Source organism: Trachurus trachurus (assembly GCF_905171665.1).
Source record: "Trachurus trachurus genome assembly, chromosome: 20".
Lineage (NCBI taxonomy): Eukaryota > Metazoa > Chordata > Actinopteri > Carangiformes > Carangidae > Trachurus > Trachurus trachurus.
In genome coordinates this window covers 3,006,065-3,021,424 of record NC_139911.1, presented here as the reverse complement: position 1 = coordinate 3,021,424, position 15,360 = coordinate 3,006,065, and the positions used below count along the sequence as shown (strand labels likewise).

Below are 15,360 nucleotides of genomic sequence, written 5' to 3'. Positions count from 1 at the left end.
ACACCATCCTTTCGACTGTGCGTGCAGTAACAAGGGAGATAGAGCCGTATCGCCCGTAATTAGCTTAGCTCAAACACTGGAAGTGTATGGGTAGTGTTAGCCTGCCTCCACCTAAAGTCGCTAACTAGCTTAGCTCAAACACTGGAAGTGTATGGGTAGTGTTAGCCTGCCTCCACCTAAAGTCGCTAACTAGCTTAGCTCAAACACTGGAAGTGTATGGGTAGTGTTAGCCTGCCTCCACCTACAGTAAAGTCATCAGAGAAACTCTTCAGCAACTCTAAACGGAAACCGGCGGGCCGATCTTCGTCTCAGAGCTGACAAAACTCTCCGGTAAGGCATCTTGAGCGGTCAAACGCTGCTAACGGGACGAGATCGGTCAAAACGGAGGGTTCAAGCAAAGACGGTTTATTTTGGTTCAAGCTAGCTACATCGAGGGTAGGTTAGCTTCCTGTTTCAAAGTAAAAGCACAAATTCTATCGTCATGGTTTTCTGTATGTAGCTAAAGGGCAACGGGTGTTTTATTTTGTGAAAGTAACCGGAAGTGCGTTGGTCACAACGGCTAGCTTGAGTAGCGCCAAATTCGTCCAAACAAAATTGTAAACAGCTGGTATTTAGACAAATTAACGACACACTGCTGATCTAAACGGCTACTTTCTCACCTAAACATGTTTGAAATAAAGTGATATATTTACAGAGTTTAGAGCTAATATGAAATCAGCTTCTGACTGCTGTTTTCGACTCGGGTAGGAGGCAGGCTAACACTACCCATACACTTCCAGTGTTTGAGCTAAGCTAATTACGGGCGATACGGCTCTATCTCCCTTGTTACTGCACGCACAGTGGAAAGGATGGTGTCTATCTGCTGGTCATGGACTCGGGAGTGAGGCAAAACACGAAAAGAAAAAATGTTGGTTATGTATCCCTTTAAATCCTCGGTGCACCCCGGTGCGTTGCTCCTCCTTCTGACTCTCTGACACTCACCTTGGGTTTGGCGTCTCGTGCGGCGGTTGTGCCTGCTGTGGAGGGGCGGCTGGTGGAGGCGGTGGGGGGCCGCTTGGGCCCAGCGGCGGCGGCGGCTGTGGACGGCGCCCGGGCCGCGGTGGGTTTTTTGTCTGTGGTGGAGGTGATGGAGGAGGAGGGGGCGAGGCGCCGAGCGGGGCCCGCCGCTGTGGGCGGACCGCCGCTGGAGCTCGGCCGCGTTTTGGCAGCGGCGCCGGCAGTGCTGGGTTTGGTCGCCCCGGCAACAGGCTGCGATGAGGGGGGGAGCACGGGAACGGATGGGATGGAGGAGCAAAAAATATAAAGAGGGGAAGCAAAGGAGATGGAGAAAAAGAAAAAAATAAGGAGAACAAATGACAATGGCAGCAGGGTTCAGCAGCACAGGCAGGAAATGAACCAGAAATAAAATGATAATAATATAATAATATGATATAAATGAAAAGATGATACAAATAATAATAATAATTCAAATCATATCTGTTGTTAAATCAACAGTATGAGTGTAAACAGCTCTGTAGTGAACATAACAGCAGGTGTAAACAAAGCAGAAGCAGCAGCAGCAGAAGCAGCATGCACCAGGATCCACTTCCTGTTTACGTCACACAACTCGTCTCCACTTCACCAAACTGTCACAACTCAGTGTTTTATAGCCTCAGTCAGCTTCACAAGAGAAAAGTCAACCAATCAGCAGCATTAAGCTTCAGTGTGTGTATGTATGTACTCATTATTATTCTAAAAATCAGTGCATGTTTCTATGTCGTGTGTGTGTGATGATGAGACAACATAACATTATTTTTCATGTCTTTTGAGCAACAATAAACACAGTGAAACCAGGACGAGCTGGTGTAGTACAGTGTGTGTACTATATGATGATGTATAACTGTACAAACTGAGTTGTGTTACGTTCTGGATCAGTTTGAGCCTATTTAACCAAAACAATACAAACTTTTTTCATCTAAAAAAAAACAATTTTTATGTTCTGGATTTCATTCTGTGAAATGTTTTGTTGTTGTTTCCTGTGTTTATGGAAATGTATCAGTGCATGACTATTTACTTTTTGTGTGTGTGTGTGTGTGTGTGTGTGTGTGTGTGTGTGTGTGTGTGTGTGTGTGTGTGTGTGTGTGTGTGTGTGTGTTAGCTCCCTTTGATGCATTGTGAGTTTGTTTCTGTGATTCACACTTCTCTTGTGAAGTTGATGATGAACCAGTGTTGTTTATGAACAAACCTTCATCCTGATGATGATGAATCTTCAAATCATTACTAAAGACCCACCTTTTTAAATCTGCTTTTAATCTGCAACAGTAGCTGTCTTTCTTTCTCTGTGCCCCCCATTAGTTTCCATAATTACAAATATACATGCACATTGTTCGTTCTTCTATGTACTTTTCATTTATTTTCTTTCTTTCTCCTTTTTCACATCTCTGCACTGAGCACTTCTGCATTTTTTGTATTTTGTACTTACTTTTTTTGCATTTCCTCTGTAGCCTATTTGATTTTATGTAAAGTGTCTTTGAGAGCTGTAAAAGCGCTGTATGAATAAAATGTATTATTATTATAATTAGTAGTATTATGATGATGATGATGTAATGTTGGTAAACTGGAGCGAGAGCTGTGTGACTTCAGATCTTCCTGTTTCACCTGCTCCACTGTGAATGAACTGTAACAAACACTTACCTTGTGTGTGTGTGTGTGAGTGTGTGAGTGTATAGTTGTGACGTTGTGTGACCGACCTGCTCTGAAACAAACACCGTGACCTCCACCGTGACCTTGTGAACCTACCTTGGTCTTGGGAGCGGCGCTGCTGCTGCCGTTCGCTGCAGGTTTCGCAGGTTTTTTGGCCTTTTCTCCTCCGTCGGCCTTCGCTGCCGTCTTCTCCTTCTTGTCGTCCTTTTTCTCCGCAGTCTTTTTCTCCGCCGTCTTTTTGTCCTCCTCCTTCTGCTGCGTCGTCTTCTCTGCAGGTTTCTCGCTGGACGGTTTCTCCACCTCGTCCTCCTTCTCCGTCTTCTTGGTCGTCTCTGCCTCCACCTTCTCTTTCTCTTTCTCTTCCTCCTTCTCTTTCCCGGCCTCCATCTTTACCGGTGTGGGCTGAGGCTCCGGTGTCTTCTCCACCTTCTCCACGTGCTGCTCTTTGTCGTCCTTCACCTCTGGTTTCTCAGGTTTTTCCTCCACCTTGGACTTCTCGTTTTTGTCTGTCTTCTCCAGGTTTTCTATTTTCTCGGCTTTGTTCTCTACCTTCTCCATTTTGTCTGTGTTCATCATCATTGATTCTTCTGCCTTGTTCATTTTTTCCTCTTTTTCTATTTTCTGCTGCATAGACTCGATTATTTTCTCCGTCTCTTTTTCTTTCCCCTTTTCGGCCTCTTTCTTTATCTCCTCCTGTTTGTCCGCCTCTTTCCCTTTTTCTGTCACTTTCTCCTCTTTAAGCTTTTCGGCCTCTTTCTCTTTCACCTGCTCTGCTGCTTTCTCCTTTTCCTTTTCTTTTTCTTTCTCCTCTTTTATCTTTTCTGCCTCTTTCTCTTTCTCCTTATCCGCCTCTTTCTGCTTCTCCTTCTCCATCTCTTTCTCCACTTTAGCAGGAGGCTCTGGGATCATGAAGTCGACCTTCACGCTCTTCTGCTCGGGTTTGTCCAAAGAGCCAAACAGGTCCGTCATCTTTACGTTGTCCTCCACCTTCTTCTCCTCCTTCTTCTCCATCTTGTCTGATTTCACTGGAGAAAAAACACAGAAAATAAAGGTTTTAATATCAATTCACAGACTTTAAAGACATAAAATAGTAAAAGACAAAGATCTGATCCAAGTATCTGAGAGTCAGCGTGGGAAAATATCGATCAGCAGATTAAAGAGGTGAGTGGGTGGAAAAGAGAGAGCAGAGGGAACACCCTGAGGTTAATTTGATCTTAGAGTTTTACAGCTTCTTTAGAAAATCTCACCATAAATTTAACTCTGAGTGCAAAAGAGCAGAAAGAGTGAAAGAGACAGAAGGAGGATAATACAGGAAGAGAGAGACAGAGAGAGATGGAGGGGGGAGGAGGTGTGAGGCTTTGACAAGAACACAGTGACATGAGCGTAGAAAACACGGAGCGACGGCCGCGTATAGGAGGCGAGTATGGACGGTAGAAGGTGATCTAACATAAATCACACATGACAGGACGAGAGGAAAACGGGACAAACGAGGTCTTTGTTTCCTCTCTGGAGATCAACCTGATCCTTTAATGAGGCCAGAAACCTGATCCTTTAAGTCACAGCTGTGGAGGAGCCGGCGTTTACGGCTTCATTTGAACACATCGCACACACCTTTGCTTTTGTGTCTGATTGTTTTTTTGTTTTTTTTGCACAACTCCCTTTGTCCATTTCCTGCTTCTTCATCCTTCTATTAATAAACTATGTGGGTCATCGCTGCCACAGCAAACAGACATGAACTATAGGTGAAGAAAAACACTGATTGATGAAGATAATTTCAGCTAAAACGACAATAACTCCTCCTGCTTCATTTAAAGCTGCAGATTTGACCATTTTAACAAAAGGAGATGCAAATAAGACTGAAGCTCCTGAAGGGGAACTCTTACACGAGCTGGTTTTGGGGCGAAGCTGCACAAACGAGGCAGGAAAAAAAGAAAAAAGAAAAGATAATTTTCCTCCCCGAGGGAAAGAATGAACATGAATTATTGACAGAGCTTCTGATGAGAAGCATCAATCACAGACACAAAAGAGATGGATGAAGAACAACGCTGACGAGCTGGAGGTCAAACACGATGATGTCAGTCCTAATTCATTCATGTCAGACGGCTTCATCCTCGTCTTCATCTTTTTCACTTCAGTGAATATGAACCACTCACATGAAGATGAGCTCCATTATCAAGTGGCAGGTTCACAGAGATTTAAAGGCACGCACACACAGAGGTGATGATGTCAAGGTAAGAAAAGAACAAGTGTGTGAATTATAAAAATGAATGAAAGTCTGAATTTCAGCCTGAAAATAAACTATTGACCCTGAACTAGATTTGTTTTCTTATATGCTCAAATACAAATCTTCATCTATCCACTATGAGAAACGGAAACCGCTCATCAAGTTTAAATCTGGATATAAATACAGAAACGATGCCCGATGACAGAAGCAGAAGTCAAGAACCATAATTGCTTTAATGTTTTGGTTTTTTTCTTTCTTCAAAGCCCAGATCATCATCTCCACCTGCTGCAGCGAGCGACGCCCCGGGTCGATTCAGGGCGGTGGAGAACAATGAGAATCAATGAGCACTGAGCCAATTCATTAACATAATGATATGTAACACTCTGGATGCATTGAGGCCAGTGAAGCCCAGACACATGCAGCAAGTCTCTGCTCTGCTGCTACGACGAAGACGACGACGACGGCTCCTTAAGCTGTCGCATTTTGAAGTATGATTGACATTAATGAAGGAGTAATTAGCTTTTTTTATTCAACATGTTGGAGAATATTAAGAAAAGTTCATCATCTTTATCTCACAGAGTTTAAGACTGACTTCTGATCAGTCGTCCGGGCTGATTTCTAAAGCCGTCATTTGGCTCCTTCAGTGGATTATGAAAATCAGCTCTAACAGAGTCTCGGTCTCATTAAAGCCCCGTCACTCTGCAGCTCTGCAGCTTCTCCCAGCTCAACAGAGAAGCCTCGGTGATCTGTCTGTCTCGTCAAAAACACACCGGACACTTTAATGCGTGTGTGTGTGTGTGTGTAATGTGTGTGTGTGTGTGTGGAGACGAGGACGCTGTGATTTATTGTCTTGTCTCTAAAGCCTGAGACCGTCTGTCTGGATGTTTCCGTGATGTGACGCAGCTGAAATGAGTCTGAGACAAAGACACGACGGCCGAGAAGCTGCAGAAGCTGAACGGTGTCAACGATGTTTCACCATCTTCATTAGTGATCTATGTGTTTTATATGTTGGTGCTCAAACTCCCATGATCCTCTGAGGGAAAATTTAGTGCTGGTTGTTGAACTTTTATGGACTAGTCAGACTGGTTTGATTGCAATTCAACACCTGAGGAGGAAATGAGTAAATCTGCTCAGCATCAGTGAACCAATCGGCATGCAGCATGATTAGACTATAATGTAACAATGCTGGTGATTGGCTGTTTATTTACACAAACATTTATCATGTCTGAAAAGAGCCCAAGACTGGTAATCAAAATAAAATGTCCACCCTACTGTTATTTCCTTGTCTTAAAATTGACTTAATAACACTAAAATGTTAAATGTTGTTAAATGTCAGTGCTGATATGAATAATCTCTGAATGAGACATAAAGGAGCGAAGGTTGCATTGACTGACTGTTATATTACATCATATAAACATCATTAATTATTGGTCAAATCTGTGTCATCCTGTTTTTACTGTAGCTATAGCAGCAGCTCCTGTAACCATGACAACACAAGACACAGAAGGAGAATGAACAGGTAGCCTATAAATAAATACAAAAAAACACCAGAAGTTGGACGTTGTATGTTAAAAAATGTAAAAATGAAACTTTATATTCACTTTCACATTGTAGTGAAATATAAAAACTTGAATATACTAACAATCAATCAAAAAATAAATATGGAAACTAAGGAAACAGCCAATGAATGAACAGCAGAGAACATGACAGAACGTCACAGGACAGAAAATAATCTCCACGTCTGTCATTTATTTAAATCCCTTCTTTTCAAATTGGCGGGAAACTGTTTAATTCTTCCTCTTCCTCCTTCTTCTTCTTTCTCTCTTTCTCCCCACCCCTCTTATCCCCCTCCTTCCTTCTCTCCGAGCGTGGCTCACCAAATCCTCAGCTTCCTGTTTTCCATCATTATACATTCATCTGCATCTCTCCCTCCATTCCTTCTTCTTTATTTCCTGTCTTCTCTTTCCACCCAATCCCCTTTTTTCTTCTTTTCTCTCTCTGTTTAAAATCTGCTTATCATCCTCTTTCTCTCTCTCTCTTTCTCTCTCTGTCATGCATCAGAAGAGTCTCGTATGTTGGAGCTCGGTTGTTCGTGCCGTGACCTTGGTCAGAGAGTAAACAGATGCACAAACACAGCACACGGCCCGTGGCTCGGTGACTCCATCGGCCCTCGCTCCTGTTTGGACCTCGGAAAGAGGGAGGAGGGGGGTGAAATAGAGAGCACTGGCCCTTTAACAACCCCGGCAACTCAGCCACACTCGGCTTTGTGGTGGTGGTGGTGGTGACTGGCGATGAAAACAACAACGGTCTGTGTGTGTGTGTGTGTGTGTGAGCAGAGATGGAGGAAAAAGAAGACGAAGACGAGACAAAGTAGAGAAATAAAAAGACACATGGTCGTTACTGAGGAGTAGTGACCCCATTTTGACTCGGAGGTGATCATCATTCGACATGATGACTATGACCCGGCCGCTTTCAGCCATTTTGGCTCGTTTGCCCGTCCTCACCAAGAACCTAATGAGCATTCAGAGCAACAGGAAGACCGGAGAGAGACGGAGAGAGAAAGAGCCGAAGCTCCATCCTCCATCTATAATGAGCTGCTGCTGCGTCGTCCACATGTCAACAACTAGATACACAACCTCCACACACACACACACACACACACACACACACAGAGACACACACACACCTGTGTCCCAGAAAACAGGAAGTAAGTCGATGTACATAGAGCTTGTGTAAAAAAAAAAAGCTGAATCTACAATTACACACTCGACACAATGAGGCAGATACGACCGACGAGGAATGTCAAGTAGCCTGAGGAGGAAGAGGGAGGAGGAGGAGGGGAGAGGGGGAGGCAGCTCTGTTATTGTCGACTTCTCACAGCTTTTCATTCTCTCTCTTTTCACTCTGTCTCTCCCTCTCTGTCTGACACTCATCCTCCTCCTCCTCCTCCTCTTCCTCTTCCTCTCAGTCTGGCTCCGTCCCCTCAAACCAGCTCAGACCAGACACCCAGTGACTGGAGTGAAACCAGAAAAACACACATCTAAAACCTCCTGTCAATCAGAAACTGAAAAAGAAAACTACACATGTACAAGACGTCACCTTCCCTTCCCCTTTTCCCCTTTCCTCCTCCTCTTTTTTAACACTCAATTGCTGCATTTTGTCTCCGAAGCAGCCGACCAAATGCCGACACATCGCCGGCGCAACGTGCAGAGAGAGAGAAGCAGCATCTAACTCATAATAAACATTATGTTACGTTTCCTCCTCTGATGAATGAGCATGAATGAAAAGAGAAAGAGGAGCTGCTCCATCACCACCTACCATCCACCGAGACGAAGGGGTTCAAGCCCAGGTTGCTATAGCCACCAGTTGCCATGCCGACTCCTCCTCCTCCTGCTCGTCCTCCTGCTGCTGCCAGAGTCAAACTGTCTCCAGATCCAAAGTCTCCGTCTGCACCGGCATTGAGTTTAAAGTCCAGTCCAGCAGGTTTGGGTCCAGTTTCCATCTTCTCGCCGCCGGACGCCTTTGGGCTGAGCGGCACCGGAAGCACGAAGCCGCCGCCTTCAGAAGGCTCCTTCTCCATCCTGAACACGTCCATCGAGGCTTCTAGCGGCGTGAGGGAGGATGATGAAGGGGAGGAGGGGAAGACGGGGACGGGGGGGAGCGGGGAGAGGCGGGGGCGGGGCTCAGGTGGCGGCAGGCGCAGGTCGCTCTGCGTGGCGCCGGCGGCCGACAGGCTGGGCGGCGGCGTCGGGGGCTGGTGGTCCTCTGCCACGGTCAGCGAGCGCTTCATGGTGGAGAGCGGCGAGCGGCGAGGAGCCAGAAACTGCTGCTGCTGCTCCTCGTCCTCCTCTTCTCCCTCTCCACCCGGCCGGTACGATGTCTCGGTCTCGGGCAGCTCCAGGCTGGAGGGGACCGACAGGTGCGAGCACTCGGACATCGCTCGGCGCATCACGGCCTTCCTCTGCTGCTGCGCCCGGCCCATGAAGCACGGCTCCAGCTCTTCATCCTCTTCCTCCTCCTCTTCTTCGTCGCTGTTCTCCCCCGACGACAACACCCGTGGGGCTGCTGCAGTGGCGCCGGCGTTGTTGTTGTCATTGACGACGGCGGGTCCGATAACGCAGTAGTTGGGGGGCGCGACTTGGGGCATCGCCACCTTGGGGCCGGGGGACTCGGCGGTGAACCACGGGTCGGACGACGACGGCGAGCGTCCGTCCATCATCATCAGCGGGTGGGGGGACGGGGAGGAGGACAGCGGGGAGTCGGGGCTCTCCCCGGCGCTGCCCAGCGAGGCGTTGCCAAGGGAGATGCTCCCCGACATCGACATGCCGACGCCCCCCCCAACCCCAACCACCGATGGCCCCCCCGGCACCTTCAGCTCTGCTCCGCCCCTGCTGCTGCTGCTGCCCCACAGCTTGTCTTCGTCCGTGAGTCCGGCCGCAGCCAGAGATCCATCGCCCGAGGCGGGATGATGATGATGATGATGCTGATGCTGATGCTGCCAGTCCCAGGTCTGAGGCGTTACCGTGGGCGACAGCGACGGCACCTTGCACAGCTCGGTGTAGTCGGAGAAGGGAGAAGACATGCTGTCTCTCCTCGCGCTGCTCTCTGTCTCTCCTCTCTCTGTCTTTGTGTCTCTGGAGGGGATCGAACACACGATCACTCTTCTTCTTTTCTCTCTTCTTATTATTCTCTGCTGCTGATCCCAGTCACTCAGTGTGTGTGTGTGTGTGTAAATGTGTGTGTGTGTGTCTCCGCTGTGAACTCAAACACACACTGAGCGTGAACTGGATGTGCAGCTCTCTCCTCCTCTCTCTCTCTCTCTCTCTCTCTCTCTCTTTCTCTCTCAGCGGTCATGTGACCCGGTTGTGGCTGCTGATTGGCTGCTGCCGGTTCCCTGATCCCACCCACCGTGGTGGAGTGAGTAAAGCCCCCTCCTCCCCTCCAGCTTTCTCTTTCACTCCACGTTTTTTCTTTCTGCCGTTCAACCTCTTTCTCTTTCTCTGGTTGTGTGTCATGGTAAAGATAAGACCAACACACACACACACACAGACACACACACACACACACACAGACACACAAACACACACACACACACAAACGGCTGTGATTAATGTAAGAAATAAAAAGCTCCTGGTTAAAACCTTTAAGTGGTTCAGTCTCTCTAGGAGTGTTTTCTACAATTGTGTCACAAACAACACACACACACACACACACACCGTTGTGAGGCTGCAGACACACAACTCCTCCATGTGGAGGTAAAAAAAAAAAAAAAAGAGGAGAAGAATGAGAAAAAGGAAAAGGGAGCAGATGGATGAATGAAAGTGAAACAGAAGAAGCTGCGAAAGCGAAAGAAATAAAATGACCTGGAGTAAATGTGTGACTATTAACAGGTTTTATGTGAACGTGTGTCAAAGAAGAGGAGGAAGAGGAGGAGGAAGAGGAGGAGGAGGAGGAGGAGGAAGAAGAGGAGGAAGGGGGGAGGAGCAGAAAGAGAAAGAAGAAAAAAGAGGACACAGAAGAAGGCAGAGAAAGAGAAGAGGAGGAATAAGAAAAGAAGATGAAGAGGAGAAAGAAGACGGTGATGGAGGAAGAGGAGGAGGAGGAGGAAGAAGAAGAGGAAGGGGGAGGAGAAGGAGCAGAAAAAAAGGCAGAGAAAGAGAAAGAAGAGAAAAAGAGGGTGCAGAAGAAGGAGAAGGATGACAGGAAGGGAGAATAAGAAAAGAAGATGAGAAGAGGAGAAAGAAGACAGTGATGGAGGAAGAGGAGGAGGAAGAAGAAAGGGAAAGGGTAGGAGGAGGAGAAGGAAGAGGAGGAAGGGGGAGGAGGAGGAGCAGAAAAAAAGGCAGAGAAAGAGAAAGAAGAGAAAAAGAGGGTGCAGAAGAAAGAGAAGAATGACAGGAAGGCAGAAAAGGAGAAAGAGAAGAGGAGAGAAGAATAAGAAAAGAAGATGAAGAGGAGAAAGAAGACGGTGATGGAGGAAGAGGAGGAGGAAGAAGAAAGGGAAAGGGTAGGAGGAGGAGAAGGAAGAGGAGGAAGGGGGAGGAGGAGGAGGAGCAGAAGAAAAAGGCAGAGAAAGGGAAAGAAGAGAAAAAGAGGGTGCAGAAGAAGGAGAAGGATGACAGGAAGACAGAAAAGGAGAAAGAGAAGAGGAAGAATAAGAAAAGAAGATGAGAAGAGAAAGAAGACAGTGATGGAGGAAGAAGAAGAGGAAGAAGGATCAGCAGAATCTGCCACAAGGAAACAACATGGCGTCACACACACATGTATGTGTTAACATGTACGAGCAGCTGCTTCTGTTAAAAACAGTTTGATATGAAAAAGAAGATGAATTTACCCTGTAGGAACGTTAATGAATGTAATTAAGGTGCTTTTATTTTGTTAAGCCAGGATGAGACTTTCAAAATAAAGGCGTGCAGTGCAGTGATTATATATATAGTGTCAATATTGTACTAAACTTTTAACAAAATGTCGATAAAGTTATGTAAAAACTGTCAGACACATGTTACATATCGACGGATTACATGAGGCAACGTTCAGTTATGTGATTGGAAAGTTACGGAGGTCAAAAGAGAGACAGTCGTGTGTGTGTGTGTGTGTGTGTGTTCATATATGTGTGTGTGTGTGTGTGTGTCCAGTGCCAGTCACAACAGCCAGCGGTTACCGGCGTTCCCGTTGCTGTCGCTTCGGACTGAACGTGGACAGAAAACAATGATTTCTAACAGGCAGACGGGCAAACAGGGACAGAGACGGAGGGAAGAGGAGCAGCCAGACGGATGAGTGGACGTAGGAGCAACGCAGCGTGAGGACGAAGGAGAAGAGGAGAAGAGGAGGAGGAGGAGGAGTTATCAGGACAAACAGAGGAGGAAAGAAGAGACTTTAAGAGGCTTTAATTGATAGAAGAAGGAGGTAAAAGGAGGTAAAGTGGAGATCCAGTAACAACACAGGACAACACACAGGCCCGAGGGACACGAATATCTGGATTATTTCGCTCTAACAAGAAACTTGTTTTTAAAACTTAGCATGAATCATCTGAGGTCAAAGACTCAACAACAACAACCTCCTCAGACCAACACTAAAAATAAAACCTCTGAAGGTTTTATTCCACTGTTACAAACACACAGAGAGAGAGAGAGAGAGAGAGAGAGGAGGAAAATGATTGAACCCTGAAGGTTTTGCACAGAAAATAAAAGCCCGACTGCAGATGGTCCTGATGAATCCCCAGAAGAAAAAGAAGGAGAAGAAACAGCGCTTCATAAAACACCAAATGAACAGGAGCTTTTGTTTCCCACCGGAGAGAAACGAGTCACGGCAGACTGGCATCAGAAAAAGACAGATGGAAAAAAAAAGAAAGAAAAAGTAGGTGAAAGGAAAGACAGAATAAGAGTAATCTGGTCTCATTTAAGTCGCTTTCACAACCGGAGCGGTTTGATCCTCCTTTTAAAACGGACCGGAGTTCATTTCCTCAGGATAGCAGGTATGAAAGCTCGTCACAACTCTGGTGCAAACCAAACAGGAAGTGTCGCAATACACAATACTGCTGTGTAACGTTAGCAACACCAACACCTCGTAGTCCATCATTCAGGGGTCCAGAGTCACAGTTTTTACTAGAAGAAGCACAGTGGCTCCTAACTTCAAATTATTTAGGAGTGCAAGTACACCATAGTTCAACTTGCAAAGCAAATATTCACATTTCCTCTCTTTTTCAATGTGGAAATGATAAATACTTTGATGATCCTCGTGATCCTCTAAATCAGGATTTGCCCCTGTTACACTAGAGTTAACAGGGGGAGAAAGTAATTATGCATCAACTATTCCCATAGCCATCTGCAAACCTAATGGTCGTGCAACACGCGCAAAGTTTGTCTCAAATTTTAGCGACAAAATGCAACAGTTTAGGGGCCGTCATGGAGCCCTGTGATTGTCATTGATCGTATTTTTTCCACTGGTGAGCGAAATGCTCTGCTTCTGCCTCGCTGCCCAACCTGATGGTCGTATTGAACGACTTGCTGAGCCATGATGTGCATTTAATACATTTTTAAAAAGAACAAACTAACCCTATCCCCAAAAAACAGATGAACTGTGATTCTATGAATGACGGTCACAGGCTAACTGAGCATGCTGCTCCGTGTTTGCCGTTTGTTTTTCCGGGGATTTCCACTCCTACTTTGTCCAATCGATGAACGCCGTCTTTCAACTACGTGACGTTATACAGAAAGTTTGATGCATTTTCGAAACAAACTGTGTGAAAGCAGAACAGGAGCTAGTGATAAATGCACCCAATAAGGATTAGTGCCATTCACACGTCACTATCCAGCTGTAATAGAATAACACACTAACTTCCCCCCCGACCGTCTCAGTTTATTAAAACCTGAACTGTTGTTTCCTGTTTCAAAGCTTCTGAACTCATCTGATTTATCGTCTTCGTTAATAGTTTCCAACAGGAGCTGTGTTGTTGTTGCGGTTGTGGTTCTGACAGCAGCAGCACACACACACACACTGAATGGCTGAATGGGCCGTAGCTTCGGGGGAAGTGGCATTTTCATCACGGTGCACGCAGGTTTTGGTATTTTGGTGACCCACCATGAGCTCGACTTCGAGGAAGTGTGAGGAGACGCACAGCGGGGGGTGTGTCAGTAACAATCAGGTAGCAGAGTGCAGCTTCAGGGGCTCTTCGCTGCCGTAAAACTGTTTTATTTTTGGCTAATTTTGTCCCGTTTGTCCTGACTTTTTGACCGGGTCACCTGCCAACGACTTCCTGATAAAGCTCCTACATCTTACATATTTTCTGTGCTTTTATTTTGAAGTTTTGATCCCTAAGACGATATATTTTTGGTTTTAAGAACTAAAAAAAAACATCTCAGTGTAGTTTTACAGCTTCTCTCTGGAGCTTTAGTAACAACAGGTCGGTGTCAGCCAATCAGAAGAGAGGAGGAAGCTCTGAACCTCTCTTTTGATTGGCTGGCTGACTGTTTTCTGAGCAGATTTCAGAATAAAACACTCAAAGAAACCAAATCCTGCAAGTTTTTAAATGGTGGGTCCAGGTGGTGAGGGGGCGGGGCTTAATTGTGACATCACAAAGTGACAGGAAGTCCTGAATCCAGGCTGTGTGCATTTCTCTGTGGACTGAGGCTTTGATACTTTCACAGTATTAATATAGAACCAAGAGCTGCTTTATAATCACACTACACATGGACATCTACCTTTATACTGTATGGAGCTTTAACACAAACATCTACCTTTATACTGTATGGAGCTTTAACACAAACATCTACCTTTATACTGTATGGAGCTTTAATACAAACATAACTGCAGTATTGACTACACTGCAAAAACTCAAAATCACACCAAGAATTTTTGTCTTATTTCTAGTCAAAATGTAATTTCCAGTCAAAACAAATCTCATTCTACTTAAAATAAGACTCCTCACATTAAAAAGTAGCTTGTTTTTAGACACTTTTGACTTCTTTCAAGCAGATTTTCACTTGAAATAAGTAGAAAAATCTGATAGTGGAGCAAGTTTTTCTTTCTTATAAGTACAAAAAACTGCTTTCACTACTAATTTCAAGTGAAAATTAGTTTGAAACAAGTGAAAATGATCTAAAAACAAGTAAAGGTTTAGGTGATGAAGTGGAAAGAAATTAGTTTTGACTAGAAATAAGATAGATATTCTTAGAAAGATTTTGAGTTTTTGCAGTGTACTATTATAACAGGTTTGACACTATGAGGTCACTGGGGAGAAATGACTTTGCCTTCCTCCTTCCTTCACTCCATCCATCCATCCATCCATCCATCCATCCATCCATCCATCCATCCATCCATCCATCCATCCATGTCATGCAGCTCCTGGTGACACCTCCATGTTTGGACACCATTAAGAGGACGCTTGCTTGTCACCACAGTCTCCACCAAAAGTGCACCGTCACATCAGCTGCAGCAAAAACCCTCATTCCCCCATCACAGTCACAACCTGTCACTGTTTTTCACATCACACCTGGACACACACACACACACACACACATACACACATAAATACACCCACCCAGACAGACAGAGAGAGAGACAGGTGGACGTGCTGACAGGTAGCTAGACCTGCTGCAGGCTGCTGCGCTGTCTGTCTGTCTGTCGCTGCCTCTGTGTGTCACATCTGTCATGGTTCATCCCGACTCCTCTCCCAGTCTGATTGCCTCTTGAAGTACAAAACTGACACCAGAGTCCCATGGGGACACACACACAGAGAGACACACACACACACACAGTCTACCACCAAATGGATGACCTCACCCTGTCTGACTTGTTGGCTGGCAAAGACACAAAGACACAAACACACACACACACACACTCTGTACAAAGTCTTGCGTAATCCCACTGGTTGACAGAAGCACTGTGCCTAACAACCCGTGCAGGCCACTACGAGGACGAGGACGAGGACGAGGACGAGCAGAGCAGACGGGACG

General features: G+C 45.8%; 1 protein-coding gene across 1 annotated transcript in view; it reads right to left on the bottom strand.

Annotated features, from left to right (window-relative positions):
- The window catches only part of LOC311003393 (uncharacterized protein), a 107,888-nt gene that overhangs the window by 15,302 nt on the left and 77,226 nt on the right, over positions 1–15,360 (bottom strand). The window contains exons 8-9 of the mRNA XM_083995134.1: positions 2,779–3,707; positions 982–1,248 (exon numbers count right to left, since the gene is read on the bottom strand). Coding sequence (XP_083851260.1) covers positions 982–1,248; positions 2,779–3,707 — 1,196 coding nt within the window. The remainder of the gene's footprint in view (positions 1–981; positions 1,249–2,778; positions 3,708–15,360) is intronic.